Source organism: Symsagittifera roscoffensis, chromosome 7 (genome assembly GCF_963678635.1).
Source record: "Symsagittifera roscoffensis chromosome 7, txSymRosc1.1, whole genome shotgun sequence".
NCBI classification, from domain to species: domain Eukaryota; kingdom Metazoa; phylum Xenacoelomorpha; order Acoela; family Convolutidae; genus Symsagittifera; species Symsagittifera roscoffensis.
In genome coordinates this window covers 1,790,256-1,808,321 of record NC_087068.1, presented here as the reverse complement: position 1 = coordinate 1,808,321, position 18,066 = coordinate 1,790,256, and the positions used below count along the sequence as shown (strand labels likewise).

The 18,066-nt window shown below is 34.2% G+C and overlaps 1 protein-coding gene across 1 annotated transcript; it reads left to right on the top strand.

The window, feature by feature from the left end:
• The first annotated feature begins 8,869 nt into the window (after positions 1 to 8,869).
• On the top strand, positions 8,870 to 10,619 carry LOC134851506 (uncharacterized). Its single transcript, XM_063867628.1, has 2 exons — positions 8,870 to 9,049; positions 9,451 to 10,619. Exons 1-2 carry the CDS (start codon positions 8,982 to 8,984, stop codon positions 10,454 to 10,456), a joined length of 1,074 nt encoding a protein of 357 aa, XP_063723698.1. The 5' UTR covers positions 8,870 to 8,981; the 3' UTR covers positions 10,457 to 10,619.
• Positions 10,620 to 18,066: the final 7,447 nt, after the last annotated feature.

Sequence of the window (18,066 nt, the reverse complement as noted above, 5' to 3'; positions counted from 1 at the left end):
AGACATGCTACCTCACTCAACATCAGAAATGCCATATCAACAAAGCCATATCATGCCTTGGATTAAGTGAAACACACAAGTGCTCATAAACATTCTAATATAGTTTATTAGTTCGAAAAATAAAATAATGAGTTTTTTCCTATAATAATTTAAAATAAAGTTTTCTTAATAACTAAACATAGCAATTGATATGAAGACTACAAGTAAAAATTGGTGCTTGTTTTATCAAATGCACGCTGCTGTAAAAGAGTGGATTGCATAAGTTCAACAAACACCAGGACAAAAAGTTCTGAGTTCATGGTCGTTTTAATTTCTATAAAGCAACTTATACGAACCAGGAAACAAACTGTTGATGTTGAACACCTGAATCAGTAACAGTAATTTTTCAAAAGTATAATCAACTTAATGTTTCGAAATTTAGCAAGATTTGTGTGCTAGAGGGCAACTGAAGTGACAGATTGCGCCGAAGGTCGATACGTGGCCGAATCAATTAGCAACAAAATATGGTTGAGCTGAAGATTGAATTTGCATGATTTAACGCTATACAGACCTTCTCTTACAATGAAAATAATTGAAATAATGAAATACGAAATAATGAAAATTAAAATTGCTCGAAAAATTATAATATATAATAATAATAAATAATAAATTGTTTCCAAACGATATCTAGTTACAAAGTTATTTATAAAAATTTATAAATACAAATTAGAATCGTTCGGGAGAACACCATTGTGTTTCTGAGAATCCGAATGTATTTCTGAGAATCGAATTGCTCAAATTTGAATTTACATGAATAATTCAAAGTTTAAATTACATGTATCGACTCTCATTTATCGTCTTAATGACATTTCGTCATAATGTCTAGTCTTCTTACTTACCTAGCAACGCCGAAGCAATGTCACAAATGAGAAGACAATATTTGTCCATTTATTTGGTGCAAACAAGGAAATGTTGGCACTTCTTTTAGTTATGATTCTATTTCTCAATTGGATCCAGATACAGAACAAGTAAATTCATCTGATTCTGTATCCGTCGCGCCTGAAATGAACGTACTACTCAAAGCTCCAGGACAGCGATTTTTAATATTTTCTACGAATCAGCCATTTTTTAATCTTATAGCACGTTGTGGCATTCAAAAGACGTTTATTTTGGGGAAAAAAACGTCTACAGTAAGGTAAGGTCGTGACCAGACATTCCCGCCCAGTCATTTCCGCCCCCAAAAACCCAGTCATTTTTGCCTTTAGCAGTCATTTCAGGAACTGACTGTTTTTGGGACGGAAATGACTGGGAGTTGGTGAGGTACCTAGATGAACTAATACTCTAGAAAATGGTCATTTTTCATGCAAGGTTATTCAAACTGATAACGTTCAGCAAAATAAGTAGTGAGTAAGAGGTCGTATATTTAAATATAAACCGTTTTTGCGAATGGCGTGGGAAATTTTTTGGCCAAAAAAGCTATTATTTTACACAATCCCTTTATTTTTCCTTTGCAAGATCTGCTCAGTGTTAAGAACTGGCTAAAACGCAAAAATTTGGATTCACAAACAGTAAAATTGAAAGTTTAGAGGGTTTGGATTGCTATGATTTTCATACTAAAATCCAAAGAGCATTAGCAAGAAGATAGGATTATTTTTGAGGCTGATAGACAGATCCTTGGAGTCATAAGTTTTATGCGTTAAGGGACATCTCGAAGGGTAGCGACAAGTTAAATTACTGTTTCTGGAAGCAAAAAACTGGATTGTGGCCTTCTTGCTAATGAGTCCCTTAACCGTATTATAAACCTTTTTAAAGATGCCATCAATTCTGTTGAAATTGAAACGCTTGAAAGTTTTGTTATTGTTTCAGGAAGCTTGATAAAGCCTACTTGACAAACACGGATGCGAGGTCTGGTAAATATTTGACCCCGTACCAGGGGAAAAACCGATGCTTCGGGTGGTTCCGATGCAAAAATTGTGGCCGAAATTGGCAGAGCGCTCACAGTTGGGCTAATATGGGTCAGAAATGCATCACTTGTAAAGGAAACTACGTGTATCCTTACCAGTAGAGAAAATTGGTCGAGTCAGAGGAAAATCGAGATGACATAAAGAAAGACCACCTGGAGGATAAGTGCGAGAAATGTCGACAGCTAGGAAGACCATGCAACCGGTGAATCCGAAAAATTAGAAAAAGTCAAAGATTTAAGCTTACAGCGGGATTTAAAAATTAGATGTATTATTGCCTATGAAAACCTTCTAACTCGTCTATGATCAGTACTCAAATTACTTTAAATGTTTCCAAGTTATACTGAGGTTAAGGTAATAATTTCAACACTTTTCTTGAACCTAACTATTTTCCGAAAAAATCTCAAGTTCAAAATGTTAAAAATTACAGCCTTTGAGTAAAGAGATATCAAGTTCAACCGGAAAAAAACGGAGGAAAAGTTTTCTATGGAATGTCATTTATGAATAAATTTGAAAAAGAAACCAGACTGCTCGAATCGCGGCGAAGCACTGAATGCTCCGAATGCTTTTTAAGCAGAAATAACATGGAACAGAAATTACATTAAAATGTTAAATGTAATAAAACAAAATGCATTTTTTTATTTTCAGATTTTTTGTGAAACTCATTACCCTGCACGCCATATACAAATAGATAGATTTCGCTTCTAGTAACCAATCAATTATGGCAAATATCCTTCCTTTGACCAATTTTGTACGATTTCTAAGACGGATTAGGTTAAATCCCCGCATACAAAATGATAGCGCAAAACCTAATTCGCGCGTTTGTCCCAAATTGGCTTGGCTACAATGGCAACCTTCAAGCCGCCATAACCTTACGAAAACAATATATTAGGTAATCAACAAACTTGTCTTCGAGTGTTAAGTACAAACATTACTTCTCCTTAAATATTACTTATTCATTGCTGCCTGCCGAGTGATAGTTCTGAAGTCAATCCTCATTACTTGTCTATAAAAAATATGAGACAAAAAAACTGATTTTTTTCTGTTCATTTTTAACGCCCCACAATTTTATCTTTTTAATTAAATTTTGTCTATATCTAATATTTAACCTATTTAAAAAATTACCAAACTCGTTGTTACCTAGTACATACAACTATCTGAATTCAAGCTGATAGTTTTTCAAATGTACTTCAACAAAATCAGCGAAACTTTTTATAAATGACTTGTCCCAAGAAATTAACTTTTTCAATAGTGTTCTGTTGACCAGCTTTTTTTCCTTCGATCAACTTGTATTTTTCAGGATTGCAACTTTCGAATCCGACTTACTTCATTGAATGTTCTATAGATTTCAACAACACTTGATATGCTTTGGTTCAACTTTTCACTTGTAAATCTTTTTATTAAAATTTTACTGGGCAATTTAGTCAACACAATTACATAAAATTCTTTAGCAGAATAAAGCTGTGTCAAATTCGTATCTTGCGCACTCTTCAGATTTTTGCTTCGAGAATCATATTCGAAGTCTTTTATTTGTAACCAGTCTATCATTTTGAAATCAGTTGTTGCAGACGCAGACGTGCTGTATAGTTACACTCCATACTGCAATACTGGTTCAACATAAGCTTATTTAAGAAAATATAAGATATTAAAAAAAAACATCTAAATTGATACATCCTTCCTGTTAGATGATTTTGTTTTGCCTTTTGTAAATGCAGTTTGTAGGTTATTTGTGATCCAAAATTATGACCAAGTTTTTTGTCTCTTTTCGTTTCAAACTCATGACCTCTTAGCACTAAATCGAGATCCTTCTATGCTTGCGAGATCTTCACATATTTTGAGTTATTCCGTTTAAGATAAGTTTATTTTCATCTAACCAACTACACACATCTTCAAGTGTTGTGTTCGTGTATTCTAAGTTAGGAGAAAGTTGACTATACAAGATCAACTAACAGTGTTGACATACATCGGGCAAGTCATTTATAAACAAAAAGAAAAAATGGTCCCAAAACTGACCCCCGCGGAACTCCCTAGTCAATCAATTCAGTTTCAAACTTTTTTCTACAACCCTCACTAATTAGTTTCTGTCTGTCAAGTAGTATTTCAATACTTCTAACACTGCACTGATACTCTCAGCCCGTTTTCATAGCATTTGTCCACAAGAAATTCTGCAAAACAGTATCGAACGCTTTTTAGAGAACAATTAGAACACTAACAGATCCTGTTATACTGGCCATTGTTTCTCTCATGATATCTACAACCTTCGATACAGAGTCAACTATTGTTTTTTTGTTTAGGTATTCGAATTGGTTTTTGCACATAATAATTGATTAACCTTTTGTTTAAATTTTTTCCTATAATTTTACACAACTCAGATAGCAAGGGTTTTGGTCTGTAGTTTGTGCATTCAGTTTTTTTACTGCTTTGAAAAGTAGCAAAATTGTAGCTTTGTTTTTACTATTTTTGGGGAATCACTATTCCTTAAAGCATCGATTTGTTAGTTGAGTGAAAAGATAATAGGTTGAAGGTTTAGTGTTTTTAAACTATTTTATCACTTAAAATAGTTTAGTGTCTGTTGTTGTTGTTCTGTAACTAGCTTCACATATGAGAGACTAAGACGTCTGATAGAAATATTTATCAGATTTTCGACTACTTAACAAAAAATCAATTAAATCGTTACCATTGAGGTCAGGCGTCATGTTCGTCTTTTTCTCCTTTGATATCATCGATTATTTTAAAAAAGGGTTTGTTTTTGTTTATGATGTTCTCCTTTTTTGTCATGATAAAATTGTTTCGTTTTCGTGGTCGCATGCTTCACTTAATTACGTATTTGTCTGTACCTTTCTTCTCTCTGTTCCGAAGGAAACGTTGTCTTTTGTTTATTATTATTTTTTAGCGCTAATTTTTTTGGCGCTCACTTTTTGGCTCTCAGTCTATTGATAACTTCAAAACTTCTCTAGCAGTCGGGTTCAGTTGTTGGAATTATAGTTAATTGAAATCTGGGCACTTAATGTTTTGTTAAGTTCATTAGTTGGACAATGAAATTTTTTTTTCTCTGACTAAAAATCTGTGACCCATTACTAGTACTAAATATGTTTGAAGTAAAGTATACAATAATAAAATGATCAGATAAACGCGTTTATTTTACAATAAATTGAACTGAAAATTTTGGAAAGAATAGATCAATAGTTTTAGATTTTGTCTGCGGTTGTCTAGTTGCTTGATTTCAATCAATAAGCTGCCAATTTGAATTTAGAAAAAAGTCTTTTAATTTTTTTTTGTGTTGTTGTTTTATCACTCACGTTTATGTTGAAGTTCCCGCACAGTATCATTTTTCGATTCGTGATTTTGAAAACTTCATCAGATGATTATGTAGAAGCACAAAAAGTTGATACATTCCCGAAGTTGGAGTTTTGTAAATAACAATAACCAAAAAACCCATTTATTTGAGTTTAAATGGTGACAAATTGAGCATGGTTTTCCTGATATTAAATTATTTTTTTTGTGGGCAAATTTGAACGAATAGGAAATACAACACCTCCGCCAAGTTTTTCTCATAATGCCCCATCTCGATTTGGTGAAAAATTTCTAAAGTATAGGTCTTTTTAAAAGTGTTTGAGCAATGTGAACTGGTTTGCCTTTTTTGTCTCTGATGAACAACTCTCATTCTGAAAAGTATCAAGATGATATATATTTTTCTACATTCAAGCTCAGGGCAACAATACCTTTTGAATAATATTTTTAAAAATGTGTCAAAAATGCCAGTTAAAAGGTCGAATTTTAACGAAAAAAAAACCAGCGCGAGCACAAATATTTCGTTACTTTCGTTACGAAAGTCGGAACACCAAGCGTACTGAATGTTTTGCAATTCACCCAGCCTGCTGCTACAAACAACAGTCCCTTCTCTTTACTATAACTAAGCCCAGATTATTGTCCCGCTAACAGCAACAGCGGTTAGAGAAGCCTCCGAGCCAGGTCGATTCTGAACCGTAAGTTTCTTTCAATTGTAAGTCAAGGAGTCGATATTTTTATTTGAACAAAAATTATTTAGTTTTCTTAAGTTTTTTTGAAAAGACCAAAATCGATAAAAACAACATAAAACCGTCTAAATAAAACCAAAACTATTAGTTTTTTGCTAAAAGCAGAATATAGGCTTCTCTGTTGTTCATTTAATGTGCATTCAGAACTATATCCATGGTGTTAGGCTGGGGATGGAGGGTATGAAATCGAAGAAAAAACGGCAAAAAATGATTTTTTCCCCCGAAAATGGAAAAGCTACGTATCTACTTATTTTTTGGGCAAACTCTAGCCTTTGTATGGAGGAGTTCTAGTTTTTGCTGCTCGATATTGATTGTGCGTGAGTTGGTAGTTGTTGTGGGGGGGATGAAATCGAAGAAAAAACTGGAAAAACGATGAATTGTTTCCCAAAAAAACCAAAACTGATAGCTCGTATTTAAAATCAACACTGATAGTTTTTTTGTTCAACGCAGAATATAGGCTTCTTTGTTGTTAATTTATTGTGGTTTCGGAAAAATATTTATGGTGTTAGACTGGGGATGGAGGGGATGAAATTGAAGAAACAACTGGAAAAAAGCATGCTACTAAGAGTAGAAAAAAATCAATTTTTTAGACAATATAATCCATTTTTTAGACAATATCGATTTTTTTGGGTCCTTAGAAAATGAATTAAAATGGATTATAATCAATTTTATACGGATTCTGTACTGATACTATTCAGATTTTATACCACAAAAAAATCCATTATCTAGACTTTAAAATCGATTTTTTTTGGGCCCTTAGAACTTAGAAAATGCATTACAATCGATTATAATCGATTTTATACAGATTCTATACAGATTTTGTACCCCAAAAAAATCCATTTTCTAGACTATAAAATTGATTTTTCTGAATTGTATAAAATCTTTATATTATCCATCTTAGTGTCTAATTGGGTTACATACAATCGATTTTTAACGAGAAGAAAATCTGTATAAAAATCTATTATAATCGATTGCAATCTTATTTTTGCCAATGCGGGCTGTGTGAACACAAAACTGAGGCTCCTAACTCAAATAGTGTGAACACAAAACTGAGGCTCATAACTCAAATAGTGAGAACACAAAACTGAGGCTCATAACTCTGTGTTAACTCAAAACTGAGGACACAAAACTGAGGAGACTGTGTGAACACAAAGGACACTGTGCGAACACAAAACAAATAGTGTGAACACGAAACTGAGGCTCATAACTCAAATAGTGTGAACACAAAACTGAGGCTCATAACTTTGGGCGTTCAGTTTTTCGAAAATCGCAACATTGTTTGTTCTGGGCTGTTATTCATTGCGATGAAACATGTAATAGCGAAACTTGTGGAAAATATCAAGCAAAAATTGATCTTAAATAAAACGCCGAAAGCAAAATGAAATTTTAAGAAGAGATGCCAATACTCTAACCACGCGCCCAATCATTTTTGTGACTTTATGGGAATTTTTGGGAGTTACTCGTAGAAATAACCTATTTTCTCTGAATTATAAATTAATAATTGTTTTAGATGGGTTATAATAATGACACAGTTTTGCTCTTTTTGTTTCGACTGTCACCGAAAGACTAATATATGGTTGATTGTACTTTGAATAATTATTTCTGCCGCTTTTTGAATCAAGTGAGGGAAGTTTCGTGCTTCATTTTGTTTTCAAGCCAAATCAATTTTTCCTAAGAAGCCAGTTTAGCGGTACAGTTTTTATTTCATCTGAGCAATGGGTTTGCTTTGAGCTGGAGTTTAACAAGCATGATTAACTAAGCGGAAAACTTGACTAATCTGACGGCCCTTTAAAGTCATTTTTGATTTAAAAATAGATGACCGTTCAAAAATGGCGTTAACTTCGAAAAAATATTCCGAATGTTATGAAATTTTTTCCCACAGTTCAGTGCTATATAAACTACAATTTGATATTTCAAGTGTCTAGTTATGTAATAAAACCCACTAGCTTGCCTCAAACCAATACGAGTATAGAGTTGTAGTAAGTCGCCGCTGAGGTGTTAACATCCATAAATATATCGGGTAGTAGTTGTGGCCAACATGAAAAGTTTAAAGTTTAGTTAACTTTGGGGAAAAAATTGTTGGCAAAATTTTTTTATTAGGTTTTGAGTGTAGGACGTAAACACTATTCTAATGATGCAGAAAATCTTTTGCGATATTTATCTACAAAGTCAAAGAAAAAAACCACCTAAAATTTTTGGTACTTCCTTCAAATGTCAGCGCAAAAAAAAATACTTTTGTTTGTCTAATTCGGGATGTTTAATGCGGAAAAATCTCAATTTTTTACGCGCAGCATAAGCAAGGAACAAATCCAGTTGGAAAAAACCCAAAGTTGTCGGGATATTAATGGCGAAATAATATTAATGTGGTTCCTGCGAATCGCAGAGGCGCTATCAGTTGGCATTAACAGTCCTGTCGAAGATACTCCATTTGTATTATAGGACTAAAGTAAATGGTGGTATACAAGGGGTGTAATTTGTTATCATGAAGTACATTGGGGAAGATTGTCAAAAATTTTTTAAAATTATTTAGAAACTTTTATCAATGTTTGTAACAAAAACTTACTTCAAGTTTCCTAAAGTACGAAAGTAGCAATATTCACGCTTTCTTATGATAAGGGCAGTAGCAGTGTGACAAGAAAAATTAGCTTGAATTCGCTCTTTTTTAGTGTTTTTTTTTCAGTTTCCCTTTTTGCTAAATCTACTCACTACTAAAACCTATTATATAAATTTTACAAAAAAATTTTTGAGAGCAAATTATCAACTGCTTGTAATTTACTTATAATTTTTATAGTTTTTATGTTTTTTATCCTGTCGTGCACTACTTCACAAGTAGATTGAGAAATCTTGGCTTTGCTCTACTTAAATTTGCAATATGCTGTTTAGCTGTTTACGGATCACAGAATTTATTTTAGCAATATATAGCAACTGTTCAGATTAAACCGATGAAAGTTAAAAGTTGTTGCTTGTTTTGAGAAGACTAACTTTTTCAACTGGCATCATAGTAATGGCCCTTAGACGACCTAGCCGCAGATCATCCAGTCCTCCCCCCTCCCCCTTTGCACCCGAGTCAAGGTAGGTTGATTTAGAACGAGAAAACTTTTATTTGAATTTTCCCCCAACTATTTATACTCTATCTTGACAATAAAATAGAGTTGGAATATTTGTAAAAAAATATTAAAAAAAATATTTAAAAATATTTTTGGACTTCATAGCTAAGAAAAGGTTTGCATTAACTCTAAACGCCCTTTGAGGTTATCTATTTAAAAATTGGTTTCTGCGCTGCCAGCAATTTCTTCCGAAAATTTACCAAAATGCTATTCTTGTGAATTTTCCCAAAATTTTGCCGGAAACAACTTCGTTTTTTGAGGCGCAAACTTGTCTGTCAGTTAGTAATCAATTTCGCCAACTTCATTTTTTTTAGTTCATGAAACTTTGAAAGCAGCTTTAATTTTTGGTTTTAATTTTACTTTCAGACCGAATCTAGACCAGACACTTGAGAAATTGAGCCAAACTGAACGAGGCACCAACTCACGAGTTCGCGTACTCCGAGAGCTGTTCTACAAAAGCCGAAACAACGAAGAATTCTGCAACGAGTTGGTCAAAACGGCCGTCATCGAAATTGTCATTTTGGAAACCATAAACACCAACGACCACGAAACCGAACGAAATTGGGCGGCCGGAATATTGGAGAATATTCTAGAATGTTCAAAAAACGGTAGAGATCAGTGTTATAAAAACGGTGGCGTTCGAATTTTGATGAAAAGAATCTACAAAGAGAAGACGAATTCGGAAACTAAACGAAGTTGCGTGGCGGCGCTTGGCCAGGTTATTAAAATTAATAAAGAGGCAAAAGAAAGTTGTGTTAAGTTTGGGGGAGTGAAAATGTTCATGGATCTACTTGAGAATTACGATTCGGCAATCGGAGTCGAGATTGTAAACGCGCTCGGAAATCTGATGCAAGATCTTCCCGACGAAGTCGCCTCGGAAGTCGCCGAGCGCGGCGGTTGCGATCAGTTCATCAAAAGAATAGAGTGCAACATGTATAAGTGTGACAGAGTTTACGGGTTACAAGCGATGGCGAGTATGTTGCCGAAAGTCGAGAAAGCTCGTGACGAATGCATTGAAAAAGAGTTCCAACAAAAGTTGATGGAGTTGATCGAAAACGAAGATGAAGATAATGACGAAATAAAACTTCACGCTTCACATTGCTTGGTTACATTATGCAATCACAGCGGTGAAGTTGTGACGCAATGTAAAGAGAATTACGTGTTGATATTCTTGGACCCCCTGATGATTAGCCCACAATACGAGGGGGACGATTTGGATGAGAAAGTGGGGAAGGTTAAAGAGTTGGTGAAATTGTTGGGAGGGGTGGAAAAACAGATGGCGAAGTTGAAATTGGACCCACCCCCTCTGGGAAAGAAGAAACAACAACAAGCACCTGTAGACGAAGAGGGGGAGGATGAAGTTATTCAATAAAAGAAATCGGAATTTATAATCAAAAAGAAAGTATAGAACAATTTAATAACTATTTCTGTAAATTGCGGTGTTGGGAAATATGATAGAATATGTATGTACATGTAATCATTGAGATCTCCATTTTTTTTAAAACTTTGCGATGGCTTTTACTTTAATTCTTGGTAATCAGCAAAGGATATTTGCTTTTGAAACTACTTCAAAACAACCTATCAGAGTTTTTTCCATATTCGCACCCAACTTCCAAAGGTAATAATAACTTATAATTCAATAATGACCCCTAAATGGGGGTGAGAATTCGGTCTTTGAATGCCTTTAAGATTTTTCATGCAAAAGCAGATACCAGAAATCACCCCCCGGTTCGACCCCCTGCCGACCCAAAGGGTCCCCCTTTGGTACTTTTTAAGAAATCCATTTTTGGCCGACAGACCCTAAAATTTTTCTAAAGGCGCCTTCGGCTCCAATATATACTAACTTTGAGGGGGAGCGCGTGCCCAAAAAAACGTGATTTTTTTGTCAAAATTTTCCAAAAAGAGCCCAAAAATGGCTTTTTTACCTGTTTTTTCAAAATAATAATCTGAATAATAAAAATAATAAAAATAATAAAAATAAATTAAAATATTTGCAGAAATAATAATCAGAATGCCGCGATAATCGTTTTAAAGCTTTTTCATCAGACCCCTGTTTGAGATTTCACTTTTTAGACTATTTTCAACTATTTTCGGTTACTATCCATAATGGGTGTCATGATAGTTAAAATGACATCTTTTGTGCAGTGAAGAATTAATGTTTGAAACTTCATTTGACGTTTCTTTGGTATTAGAAATCCTTCATGTATTTGTGATACAAAGTTACCAGCAAGGAATAGTACGCAACGGAAATTTGTAGGGTAAAAAGGCAGTTTTGATTTTCTGAGGTCTCATAAAAAACTACAAAGACCCTGTTTTAGCCAAAATTTCAGCCCCGCGGGCAAAATTTTGAAAAAACAGGCCAAAAAGGGCGTTTTTACGCAGTTTTTGGAAAATTTTGACCAAAAAAATTGCGTTTCTTCGGCGCGCGCTCCCCCTCAAGATTAGTATATAGTATATATTTTGGAGTTCTCGAAAAGTGAACCACGCGAGTATGAATAGCGAGATTCTCTCTTGAGTTGAGAAAAACAAGCAAAATTCACTCGTTAACATATGTTGAAACCATCCAAAATTCAACAATCCAATGATACGCATCAAAACTAATGCATGTATAACGGAGAATAAACTAATTTTGAATGACGAAAAAACAAAAGCAAGTATTTTTGGTATTAAACCAAGTCTATTTAACGAATTATAAAACCAAAATATCACCTTAGTTTTTTTTCCAGCAAATCTTACAGTCACTTGAAGTCTGAAACCTAACGTCTCTGATATGTGTTCATTAATTTAACTAGAAAAAAAACCATAAATTTAAAGCCCAAAAAACTTTAAGCTGAAAAGTATGTTACAATCAGCTGGTTCTAGAAAACTATTTTAATATAGTATGATTATTAAAATGAGATCAAAAATCAACATTTTTGAAATAATTTTAATTCAATGTTTTTTTGAAGAATTACAGGCTAGAAACTAGCTTACAGATTTTTAATAACTTCAATCACTAACTGATTCTGTTGAAAATTGAAAACAGGATGCAGTAGGGAATTAGGCTGCATTGGTATTGAAAGATTTCTGACGGACATCAAAAACAAAAGATGTTGATTTCTAGGGCAATTTTTATTAGCGCTTTTTAAACTTTTTTTTCGTTCAAATTTCGAATAAAAAAGTAATTTGTTATTGAGAAAAAAAGTTTGAACGATTTTTTTTTCAGACTATTTTACAGTTACTTGAAGTCTGAAACTTAAAGTCTCTGATGTGTGTTCACTAATAATACTTTCAAATGAAAAACCGTAAAATTTAAAGCTCGAAAACCTTTGAGCCGAAAAATATAATACAATCAGCTGTTATTAGATAACTGTTCTTATTCAGTATAATCATGAAACTGAGATCAATAATCAGAAATTTTTGGAACAATTTGAATGCAAGGTTATATTGAACATTTACAGGCTGGAAACTAGCTTACAGGTTTCTTATAAACTTGTTCATTGAAAGTTGAAAAACAGGATTAAGCTGCATTGGTATTGAAGGATGTCTGACGGAAATCAAATATAAAAGATGTTGATTTCGAGGGTAGTTTTTTAGCGCTTATTAACTTCTTTTTTTGTTCAAATTTCGAATAAAAAAGTAATTTGTTATTGTGAAAAAATAGTCTGAACGGTTTTCTTTTCAGACTATTTTATGATTTAAAAAAAATTTATGAACAACTCCTGAAATCTTTGAACAAACTGAACTTTACGCCAAATTTTTCACAGAATATTATAAGACTTTCACCTTTGACTTATATTTTTTAATGTTTTGAAAAGTTGCACTGCATACCATTGTTGGCTGGCAATTTTTTTGAATCAGGGCTCTCAAGTTAATATACAATTTTGCCTTGCACTTTTGATATTTCCGTTTTGCCGTTTTGCCTTGCACTCATGATATTTCAAATAAATTTTTACAAGTTCACTTTCTAGTTCATCGCCATTTCACTGTCTTAAGATCTGTTTTTTTTAGAAACTTTAAACACTGTTCAACAAAAATGTTAAAACTACAGCGCCACTATATAAAAAACTAAAAATAGAGAGTTGCCAAAAAAGAAACAAAGAAATTTAATTTAAAAAAGCAAATAATCTATTTCAGACTTATTTTATATGTAAAGCTTAATATTTCAGACTGAAAGTATTTCTCATGGTCAAAACAGGTTTTAAATTAGGGGCTTGCATTTTTTTTCCGTCTGGTTCAATTGTTTTCTTTTATTGCAAATGATAAAAATTCCGAAATAATAATGATTCCGAAATAAAAATGATTCCGAAATAATAACGAGAGTAATCTGCTACTTTTGAGCAATTTCTCAATGCAAATTTCAATTTTTCAGGATGACCTTTAGACATAACTTTTCGATGAGGTGGTTTCGAAGTTATTTTGAATTTGAATTGATTTGAACATTCAACGTTTCATACGATTACATGAAACGATGAATAAATACAAACCACACAGGGACAAATCACGCGGCGAAGATTCTTCTAGGAGTTGCCATGGATTAAGTTGGAAAGAAGAAGTAAGATGATTTACGGTCACTTGTTACGGTCAAAAAATTACAAATTTTGCTTTATGTATGGAGTTTTAAAGTAATGCAAAACAGAGCCAACCTATTTATTCACAATTTTTATTGAATGAGTTTTGAGTTAGGACCGAGTTGGTTAACTCATAGAGTAATTTCGGATAGGGTACACCGTCTGCTCGTCACGCTATCTTATTTTCGGCCGGATAGATTCGTGCAACTTCTTAGTCTAATACCGATCCTAATCTTACTCTTATACTATCTAGTCTCAGGTTGTTTAACTAGTCTCTGCTAGGCTCAATAGATCTAGGGTATACTGGTTTATTGCGGCTGTTGAAGTGCTCGGGAGAGTCCAACTAATTTCTAAGTTAAATTCAAATCTCTCTGGTGCTGAAATTACAAGTAACTTCAGCACTTACAAATAAGTGGGTTGTTAGTTAGATGGATCATGATTGGTTAATATTAAATACTTTACATTGGTAAAATATCTAATTTATCCAATCATAAAATGTAGTTTAGATCAGGTTCCACCCATCCGGGTTTTACAGAGTTTTTTAGAATAGTTCTTCTGCAATTCGAAGGATGGATGATGGACGTTGGTGTTTGGCGAACATCTTATTTCTTCTGTTTCCTTTTTGTTAAAGAAGTTCCAGGAAGCTGGAGTTAGAGACATAAGACGTTGTGTCTTCTAGTGACAACGACTAAGTCTTTGCAACAAACTCAAATCTGGTTTCAGAATGGTTGGCTATGTCAGGTTTTTCTGTTCTGCGTGGAGAACTTCTTTTGTGTCTGATCTAGTTTGGGAATGGCGTGGAGATTGTGCGTGGAGGGGATGCCTGGTTACTCGGATCTGTACGTATACTTGAACATCGAGGTGGTCATTGGTCTAGTTCAATGAAGTCCTTTTCTGCGAAGTCAAGTCGTATTCTAAATCCTTTGAGTTGTGATTGTGAGTGGCATATCGATTGTGGTTGGTCATTCTCTCTCGAGTGTAGTGGGGTCGTTTTGTCTTTAGATGTTCGTCCTTGGTGTTGTATTCTGATCTATGTATTGCATAATGTAATTTACATTTTATAAAACATTTATTAGTTTAATATTTTTTAATTATGATTTTAGTTAGTTGTTTTCACAAAAGCTTTTTGTTTTAGTTCGGTTATTTTGAAGAGTTACTCACCCTTGAGTAGCTCTTATTAAAAATAGAGGTGTGGTCACAAAGCGTGGATGTAGCGCGGTGGGTTAGGCCGGCTATAGAGCATGCTCAGGACGTCCTTCCTGGTGGGTTAGGCCAGGAGTGGGAGTATGATTTCATGCGGTTTTTGTGAGGGGTCCTGTTATGTGACAACGTTTTATGTTGGGTTTGTTGTGGTTTTTCTTATGTCTTGTTGGTTATGTCCTTTTTCCAAAAAGCAAATTGTTCGTGGTATGGGTTTGTCTTTCGACTTTTTTGTGTTTTATTATTTCTTTCTTAGACTTTATAATAGTCTTCAAAAGAATAAATTATCCAGTTTTAAACTGGGTTAATCCGGTTTGGGTACCGTTGGTTTCCTTTTCTTAGTCATGCTGTTATTCTATGATTTGTGGTATTTAGTAAGCTGCGTTGGTTAGTTTTGTTTAGTATATGATTCCTTTCCAACCGGGTTAAAGGAAGGTTTGAAACATGTTATTATATGTTAGAGTTGTTGAGTGTGAAAACTTGAAACTGAAATTCATTATTTTAAACAATTCTTCGTGGGCGAGCTGTGCGAGTGTGGATAGAATTTCTGTGCGAATAAATGAGAATATCAAAAGGTTAGTACTGCATTTGCATTTTATTAATTTACTGCATAGAATTTGGAAATTTACTGCTAGTTATGGGGGAATTTTAAGTTACAAATTTTCATCATAATTAGATTTACTGCTTTGTGGGGAAAATTTTAGAAATGAATTTATTGCATTGGTATTAAATTTATAAATTTATAAGTGTAAGAGATTAATAGAATTTTTGAAATCTGTTTGATGAAATTTGCGATTTTTATTTGTCTTTTGTGGTTTTTGTAGGTGATTGTCGGATGAAGGCTAAAAATCTAAAGAAAACATGGATAAAGTATGGTGAGTTTTTTTTAATATTTTAATTAGTTAGTAATATTCATTTAATTCATACTTACCTGTTAGTCGTCGGGGAAAAAACCGTGGGGGAAGATGTCGTGAATTAGTTCTGAAGTTGTTAGTAGTTTAGCTAAGATGCGGATGATATTTTTAGTCTGAAGCAGTGGCCAAAGCAATTGAAGTGCCTTAATAGTGGTTAGTTCTTCAGTGCCAACTGCAAACTCATAAGGTGTGTTTTGGATTAGGTTATATAATTTGTGATTGAATTTAGTGTTGTGGATGAATTCTAAAATTGGGATTTCTATGGGTTGTACAAACTCGTGCGGGATAAGGAAGGGTCGGGATTCTTCGGCGTTGAAGGTCTTGGTGATGGGACAGAAGATGTACATTTGGGTTATGGGGTCATAATTACGAAGAATACCATGGAGGTTAGTGTCTTTAATACAATATGTGAAATTTAGGAAAAATGGTGAAGTGTATTTGGAATTAATGAATTGAAAACGATGGTGTGGTTGTCTAGAGGGTGTGTGTAGGTCAAAGTGATTTTGGATGAAGCGATAATAACTATATGTGTGGGTTTGTTTAGTGCGCAACATAATATCGTGTGAGCAGTGTAAATCTCTTTCGTGTGGTGCAAGGAAATGAAAGGTTAGTGAAAATATTTGGAAGCGTTCTTTAAAACTTTCGTATGCTTGTGTGTCTGTTAGTGCTTCTGAAATAATGTGATCAAACTTTCGGTCGAAGATGTTTAGTGTAAATATATATGGTGTCTTGATGAAAAATTTCTCGGTAATTTGTGGATTAGCGAAACGATCGTCGTCTAAGAATTGATCTTGGTTAGCTCTGATGATGTTGTGATCATAGTATTCGAGTGTATATTCGTTAGCTCTAGGTGCAGTGTGTGTTTTTAGTGATTTTTTATATCCAACGTAAGTAAATTGTCTAGCGGTTAGTGGTGTAGTGAGTCGATATAGCATGTCCGTATTTCGCTCTATATCGATGTGAGTGTTAGATAAAGGTAAGCAAAGAGGGTTAGTAAAATGATAATATGAGGTCCAAGAGAGAGTGGGCATTAAAACGTATTCATCTACAAAGTTGCGTGTTTCGTTAGTGTCGTGGGGGGTGTTTAAGGTGTATTGTGGAAATGAGGGTAAGGTGATGGCTAAAAATTCTTTTGTGTTAGTATGCTTGGGATGGTTGATGTATTCACGGGCTGTTCCTGGTTTTGCTGGGAAAGGATGGTTGGGGAACTTTCTTTTAAAAGTGCGGTAAGCTCTATTAGTGTTGAGTGAAGATTCAGTTGATGTGGATGATGGTGCTAATGATTCAGTATAATTTGAAGAGGGTGTAGGGGTAGGGGGGTTGGATGAATTTATTGTGGAGGAGATTTGGTTTATGGTTGGGGTATTAAGGTGGTAGGGTTGTTGTTGAAGGGTAATAAAATTATCTAGCTCTGGGGAGATTCGGGGGGTGTCTGGAGAATGAGATGATTGGTCAGAATGGTATGAGGAGTAGGTTGGGGTAACTTGGGAAGCATAAGAGGGTGTGTGAGTGATTGGGTCAGGGTTATTGGATAATATGGGTTGAAAAGGGGGTTGAGAAAAATTAGAAGAGTTATGAAAATTATTGGATGGGGATGGTTCTGAGTCGGCAAATTCATCGGGGGTTTCAATATTCGGGTTATTGAGTTGTGAGATGGAATATAAAACTGAGATGTGTGAATTAGTGTCGGAATTCATGCCTGATGTTACATTACTAGGTGGAAAATCGGGTGGCGGAAAAGCAAAAAGTGGTATTATTGGGATTGGAGAGGTAAGATTGGTTGGGTGGGAATTTGATCGGTGTAGTGATCCAAGTTGGCGGCTCATCGTGGGCTAAAAAAATGATTATTTTGAGACTGAAAAGCGGTGGTATGGGGTTGTTCAATAATTTGTTCATAAGTATTATCATCTTGTGACTGGTGTGTCATTATATGTTGAATGGGACTTTGTGATGTGGTGAGTCGAAAATTTGGATTATGTGTGATGGCTAAATTTCGAAAATTTCGTGGGACTAGGGATAGTGGATGGTTATTTGGTAGGGGTGGTAATTGTGGTGCCGTTGGCGTTATGTCTACATTGTTATGTTCTTCGTCGTATGTATTTTGTCGTGTTGCTATTTTTGTGTTATATTCTTTTATTTGTGCGTCTAAAAGAATTTTGTTTATAGATGTAGAAAAGATTCCAAAAAATCCTGCAAAGAGTATGCGTGCTACGCTTGCTTGTCTGTTTACTTGTGTGTGTATAGCACATGTGTTGTAGATTCCTTTTAAAAGTGAGAAAAGAAATCCAATAAAGTTAAACATTGCGTATAAAATAGTC